Source organism: Rhodamnia argentea, chromosome 2 (assembly GCF_020921035.1).
Source record: "Rhodamnia argentea isolate NSW1041297 chromosome 2, ASM2092103v1, whole genome shotgun sequence".
Lineage (NCBI taxonomy): Eukaryota > Viridiplantae > Streptophyta > Magnoliopsida > Myrtales > Myrtaceae > Rhodamnia > Rhodamnia argentea.
In genome coordinates this window covers 25,971,929-25,979,300 of record NC_063151.1, presented here as the reverse complement: position 1 = coordinate 25,979,300, position 7,372 = coordinate 25,971,929, and the positions used below count along the sequence as shown (strand labels likewise).

The following is a 7,372-nucleotide window of genomic DNA, read 5'->3' as shown; positions in this document are numbered from 1 at the left end:
TTCCCGATTCACCTCATCAGACGGCCACTATGAGATCCCACCAGATCACGCAGGAGCATCGACGACCCTCCGATCTGTCCCATTGTCCAAAACTTATAATATGTGCCGGTCTTAAATGGTCATACCAAGCACAGCAATTGGGAGACCCCACTTCTGCCTCTCATGTGACCGACCGTTAAGCCTCGCCCGACCTGTCATTGCTCCCACTATGTCCTCTCTCTTCCCTCTTCATGTACAAAGACTAGGCCCCTTTGTTTTTCCATTACCACCTAAGTCTTCTTATATATAAAAAGAAGTACACCGGTTAGTCGACTTCATCAGGCAAGTGACTGCAAACTGAGGGAGAGGAGGAGGAAGGGCATCGTGATTGTTTGGTGGTGGTCCAAATGGAGGAACAAGGCGTGGGGGTTGAGATCACGACAGAGCTCAGGTTGGGCCTCCCGGGCGCGGTGAAGCCGAGCTCGAACAAGAGGGTGTTCTCTGAGATCTCCGCCGCGGAGGGGAATGGGTCGACCGGGGAGACGAAGGCTCCAGCGAAGAACCAGGTCGTGGGGTGGCCGCCGGTGTGCTCGTACCGGCAGAGGAATAGTTTCAGCAAGGAGAAGGTGGACCGGTCCGAGGCAGGGGCGGGCACGAAAGGTTACGTGAAGGTGAGCATGGACGGAGCGCTCTACCTTAGGAAGATCGACTTGAGCATGCAAAAGGGATACTCTGATCTAGCATTTTCTTTGGAGAAGCTCTTTGGTTGCCATGGCATTGGTGAGTAGTTTCAAACCCAATCTCTCTCTCTCTCTCTCTCTCTCTCTCTCTCTCTTTCTAGTAGTTCTTGCCCTAACGATGATAGGAAAGATCAACAAACACAAATGTTCTTGACAGGGTCATGCATGAGCCATCAATCATCAACAATTGTTCAAATTTTTCATTGACATTATGCCCGTACGGGTAGACTAATTTAGAGATCAAAAAGGTATACTTTGAGGCCATTTTATGGATTGAAAGCTGTGAAAACGAAAATCAGCTAAAGCTCAAAAGTAAAGGAAACAAAAGCAAGAGCATAATTAAGTAATTAGCTGGCTAATTGTTCATTAAATGCTTATCAAGTGCATGTACATGTTGATCTATAGGCGAGGCTTTGAATGAAGGGGAAGGAGCTGAGTACAAGCTCATCTATGAAGACAAGGATGGAGATTGGATGCTTGTGGGAGATGTCCCTTGGGAGTAAGTCCCTCCATCCCCCCAAATTATGCAATTTATGTTGTTGCAAGTAGTATCATGCAATTCTATTTTTTCTTATTTTCTAGGAATCATATAGTAGCATGCACATTTCAAAAATTCTTTAATGCGCGCAAAGAGAATATATTTATGTATATGCTCTGTTATGCTATATTAGAGCCGTTTTCCTAAGAGATCCTCGAAATAAGGAGATAGATATAAGTTTAAGCCATCGTAGGTACTGGCTTACACAAAAGGATTTTGACATTTTCGGATGGCAACAACTACTGGATGACTAAAATCGATCCGCCGAGAACCCGAGAAATTGGATTGAATGAGCACAAGAAACAAGCAACTTGATTTGGACCATGGGATCTGCTGAGACAACTACCCCTAGACTTGCGAATTGAAGAGGATTCAGAATTCGTTTTATGTGGATGATGGCCGGACTAAACTTAAATTCCATCATGTACTGTCCAGTTCTTATCTCGATCTTCTCCTTGGTAGCTTAGTCAATATACAGAAGAAATTCCTGAGGCGATCTGTTAATGGTAATAATGTTCGATGTTTGGAACATTTACTAAAGCCAAATTAAGATCAAATTAAGCAAGTAATCCTTTAGATCGACGCTAACTAATGCTCTTATTTTTAAAAAAAGTAAAAGATGTCTCGAATCGTACATAGGATCTGTAAACTTTGTTTATTTATTTTTTGGACCTTAAGTCATTGGCATCAATGTCAACGAAATTATTTTGGCATTTGACACCGGCTCTTTCAAAGCTAATGTGGCCGACATGGGCAATTCCCCCATTATGGTGTCGGGAAGTTGACAAAACTGTCCTCGATGGCCAGAACTGGTCAAGACATGGCATCATCACGAAGCCGCCCACATGACGATTCTTTCCTTCATTCCGAGTCTTTGATTCCTTGTTGGGAAGAGAGATCATTCGTCGAAAATGCCATGTCTCAAGCAAAGTTGATAATTAGGGTTTTGGGTTTCTGACCCTTTGGAAATTTTGATCAGTGGAAAGTCGTAAAAACTTCAAACTGAGGGACAATTACAGCACAAAATTTGTACGTAGTTCATCGGTGTTGTCGTGTCAAGTGTCGTCCTTGTCGGATGCTCATCGTTGTAATGAAACTCATGGCTTTCCTTCTGTACCAGGATGTTCATGGAGTCGTGCAGAAGGCTGAGGATAATGAAGAAATCGGAAGCCAAGGACTTTGCGATGCTGCAGACTAGGGACTTCCTCAAAGGCACCTTGAAAGACGATAACTGATGAGGAGAACAAGCTACAAACTTCTGTGATATGAAGGAACTTGACATGATTCCCCTCATCTTCGTACGTCTTCAGATTAGAACATTATCTTAATCAGCTAATGAAGTGGCCGAATATTCGTCGAATTTAAGGACAACTCCCTTACATGGGAATGCTTAACTAGCAGTTTATGCTTTCAGTTGTTATTGTCTGTTCAAGATGATTATATGTGTGCTGAATAATTCGCGTATTGTTACACGTACTATCTTGCGTATGGTTAATAGACTCCCGGTATCGATGGCACTACAGCTTCAGATTGTCTCGCAGAAAATGGCATTTAGGGTTAAGGACAGTCGAAACACAAGGAGGGAAAAACACAACAGGAATTGAGCCATTTGAAATGATGAGTTCAAGTGGATTCTCGATTCCAATCCATCTTTTCAGCTTGCAGAGATTCCTTTTGAAAGTTGGAGAACTAGGCTCTGGAAATGGCTTTGATCTTTCCCAAATGACATGGAGAAAAAGCATGAAGTAATAGATCAGATTTCCTGGAGACGGTTGAGTTATAAGACACCATCCAAGCATGTCATACATATATTTATTTCCAGTTTGATGCGTTCTAAAAATTGTTTATTGATGCATTAATTTTCTGATTTGATTGTGAGATAACCTCTGTATATGTTCTCCGCCGATTCCTTCTTGTCGAGCCTCTCGATTGACACAGTGTGATTCGTAACTCGTGATTTATTGGACCAAACCGCGTGTTTAGTTCACAAAGCAGTGAAAAGCTTTTTTGCTTTTACACATACATCATCTCGCTTGATACATTGCTTAAGAATCGGTTTCAATAAGTAACTAGTTCTACACAATGTCATATGATTGATAATATTTTGTTTACGAAAACCTTTTCCTCATGAGACAAGATATTATTATTATCGATTTTTTCTAGGGGGTGGAGGTATTAAGAAAGGAAGCTTCTAGCTTGATAGTATAATTGATCACACGATCTCTCAATCAATGAATATTTTATGCAAAACATGCGGTGATGGTGCGTGAGTTTACGATCGAGATTGTACCGTTCCTAACAATACTGTCGGGGAAGCATTTTCCCATTAAGAAACTATGAAAGAATAAAATTCCCAAAATAAAGCACTAAAGTTTTAGGAACTTTTAAAGGACTTGTAAGTAAATTCCTTAGGGTCACGGAAAAGCACAAAGAAATCACAACATCGTGCATCTCCCTCAATGCACTTCCAAGCAATCACCCTATGAATGCATCCGTGAATTTACAGTGGCCTCTCACGCTTGCATACACTCAAGTAAACCTGTCAAAATCGGCCATAAATTCATTTCTTAACCCATATATAATAATGTAAGTTATTATATGAGTTAGTTGAAAATGGGTCATACCTGGATTTAAATATAAAATGAGTGTTAAATGAGTAATAAATGATTTTACAATTTATTTAAACCCAACTCGCCTATCTTGCTCTCACTCGATTCCGCGCTCACTCACTTTGCACTCTACAAACCGATTTTTCCTAAATTTGATTAGATATATAAGTGTTATTGAAATATGGGTCGGGTATGGATGGGGTCGGGTCGGGTCGGGTCGGGTATTGGCCACTAAATTTGTATTGAACTAAATGGGTCATAAACGGATTAAGTGTGTCTATTTAGGTTGGATCATTTATAACTTGATCAATTCGTTTGACGGATTTACGTTCAAGAAATGAAGCCCCGGAACGTATGCAAAGCGGTCAATGGAAGCTCATCAATGAGGGAAATTTTTCAGATGTCTCGTGAAATGAGTTTCCAAGATCAAAGTGAGGATGACCTCAAGCAAAGGGGATCGTGTCCATGTCTCGACAGATCCAGTAAAAAGGCATCAATATGGTCAGACATCAAACTCAAGAATGCATTTGGGACGATCACCATCTCGCTCTCTCTCACAGCACATGATACGAAATGTGCCTTTTCAGTTTTGGCAAGAGAGTGGCACCAACCTCAATGGAAGTGATGTCCTATTGTTCCGCCATTTCAAGCTGACAGTGAAAGGTGCCCTGACGCTTCCGCCCCGAATGGAGGGAGTTAGGTCAATCTGGTTGGAAAGTACCGGTCGTGCATCGGCGATGCGGGGAAGCAAGTTAATCAACTTTCGATAAAAAGGACTGTATTGTCGGATACCAAGGATCTATCTTTTGAATTGCCAAAAAGTTGTTCCGCTAATTCGAGCGATGGCACATGCATGGCACGGTGCGTGGCGCTTGTTTAACTTCCTTTCGCGTCGATAAAGCCATATGGATGAAATTAGCCAGTTGATCCATTTGCCCGTGCTTTCGGGTGAATCAATTGGCCGACTGGGTATCTTAATGGGAAGTGCTATAAAGACTAGAGCTTCTCAATAAATGGGTATTTCGAAAAATTCCTAGTGTTTCATGCATTTGTTTAGAGTCTCATTAGTAATTAACTCGTAGTCATAGTTTCAAAGAACGGAAGGAAAAAAAAAATTGACGAAGTAATTTTAACTTTCACCGTCAGTGTAAAAAAAAGTTTTACGCAAGCGACCTAATACAGCATTAATTTGAGCGAGTGGGTGGTTATACTTTTCAAATCAAAGGTGGCCGATGCCACATGTATAAAACTTTTTTTTGGGCGGGGGGCACTACACTGGCAGTGCATTATCTACTAAGTAAAAAGTTGAGTTTCAGATATTGGAAGCAAAATGTCAAGAAATTAAGAGTTGAAAGTCACTGCAAAGTGCGAAAGCACCCAAATTTTCTGAGCCCCATTGAGCAGAACTTGTTCGTAACGACGGGCTGAATTTTAGGGACAGGTTTCGGCCCATTCCAGATGAGGCGGGCCTATTGGGCCCTGCGGTCATGGGCCATGTTTTGTTGGGTATTGGGCAATGGAAAGGGAAGCCATCCTCTCCTAATGGAAACAATTACGTGATTGGTGCGTTTGTTTCGCATAAAATAATATATTTTCCGAAAAAATAATCATTTATATCGTTTAAAATAATTAATTAATGAAAAATATATTATTGTCGGTAAAAATTTATGTCTAATCATTTTTCGTGGACGGCGAATTTTTATTTATTTATTTCGTTTGGTTTCGTGAGCGATGTAGATAATTAGTTTTAGAAAAATATTCTCTACTTTATCCACGAAACGAACGGAGCTTACACAAGCTTTCTTCAGCGGGTGGGGTTTTTTCTGCTCCTTATATGGCAAAACATCCACCTTCCCGTAACCATCCAATAGACAAAACCTAAGTATATTCACTTTACCTTTTTTATTTACTTTTTCTATTTCTATGTATGATCTAGTCGCCACAATTATGAATATCACACATCCCTTTTTAAAATTTTTTATTTACTTTTTTTCTTTCTTTATTTTTTTTTAGATTTTCTTTCATTGTTATTGTTGAGTTTCTTTTACTTTTTAATTTTTTTTCTTCCTCGACGGTCGCCACCACGAGGCAAGGCGAGCTCGAGGCTCCACAGGATCTAGCGAGGCAAGCCTCATGGCCTCGACGATGGCAAGCTTGAGGCCGTCGAGGCAAGCCTCGAGCACGCCAAATCCACGCGAGCCTCGCAATCGGTCACCAGTCGTCGAAGTGGCCAATCGCCAGCCGAAGAGAAAGGAAAAAGAAAATAATAAAATAAAAGAGAAAAAAAAAACAAAAATAAAAATGATAAAGTAATAATTTGATTTTTCTTATCAAATGATGGAAAATATTTTTCAATTTATTTTCAGATTTCAGCCAAATATTAAAAAATATCGTTATTTTCCTAAAAAAATATCGTATTTTTTGCGGAATAAACGGCGCGAGCGCGTGTATGGATGCTCCTGTAATGTTTGAATGAATCTTCATAAAGCATGACTTGCTCCAGACCATATTGTCGCTCGAGCAGCCACACGTTTTCCGGAGGTTGTCCATGGGCTCTTTTGTGCGGCCCACGGGAATCATCGCCACCGACAGACAACCCCGCACACGGCGACAGGGTGTCATTGCTTTGCGGCCACAAAAGGTCTGTGCTGTAGCTGTCGGCGGTTCCATGTCCTACTACGCCTTCGACACCAATCAATTTCTACGCGCCATCGAATGACTTTTACGCCGAAAAAGAAAAAAAATCAGCATTTTGAAAAGTGAAAGAATTCACTCCTATTCTAATTAGGATTAATTAGTGCTTTAAGAATGCTCGTTAACGAAGCTCATTTGATAATATTCTCGTCAATAAGGCACTCATCGAGACGAATTGTACGAAGCAAGTTTCGATTCGAAAATGCCGATTACTCAAACGATTTGTGTATTGCAAAAGTCAGCGTCCCACCGACAACGGTAGTTAACAAATCCACCTTTGATAATATAAATTGATTTTTTTCTTCAAATTTACAACCGAGTTGAAAAAGTTCACGTGATCCGTTAAGTAGTGAACGAAATACCCGATTCATTCAATAGAGAGCTATTTACTGGAAATTTGAATTTCGTATTTGGAGCCATTAGTGATTTCGTCGAATAAGTCCTAACTTAATTGTTTTATTACCATAGAGTATCATTTTTTTTCCCACAAATTTGTCATGCGTGTAAAAAAGAACGGAAACTATCATCCAACGAATAAGAAAAGGAAAGAAAATAATTATTCCGCCTAAGATAAACCCAATAATCAATTTCATAAAGCATATATATACTCACATTTATTATCTAATATTGTCTTTAATTACCAAAAATGAGATTATATTAAGGGATAATATTAAAAAAAAAATCATAGCATGTCCAAAATTGACTTTTCCGCGAGGCACGGACGACTGTTCGGCCCCGTGCTATTTCAGCCCGCAAACATCTTCGAGCCGTACGCTCGAACCAACGGTCGTCATCCCCCCTGGTCTCCGCCT

General features: G+C 40.5%; 1 protein-coding gene across 2 annotated transcripts; it reads left to right on the top strand.

Moving 5' to 3' along the window:
- The first annotated feature begins 213 nt into the window (after positions 1–213).
- LOC115737456 (auxin-induced protein 22C-like) lies at positions 214–3,551 on the top strand. 2 transcript variants are annotated; one of them, XR_007197330.1, is made up of 4 exons: positions 214–759; positions 1,125–1,218; positions 2,378–2,718; positions 3,541–3,551. XR_007197330.1 is itself a non-coding variant. In XM_030669573.2 (3 exons), exons 1-3 carry the CDS (start codon positions 387–389, stop codon positions 2,490–2,492), a joined length of 582 nt encoding a protein of 193 aa, XP_030525433.1. In that variant the 5' UTR covers positions 214–386; the 3' UTR covers positions 2,493–2,757. The 2 variants fall into 2 exon arrangements, 1 of the variants encoding a protein (XP_030525433.1); XM_030669573.2 differs by lacking the exon at positions 3,541–3,551 and having other exon boundaries at positions 2,378–2,757.
- The last annotated feature ends 3,821 nt before the right edge of the window (positions 3,552–7,372 follow it).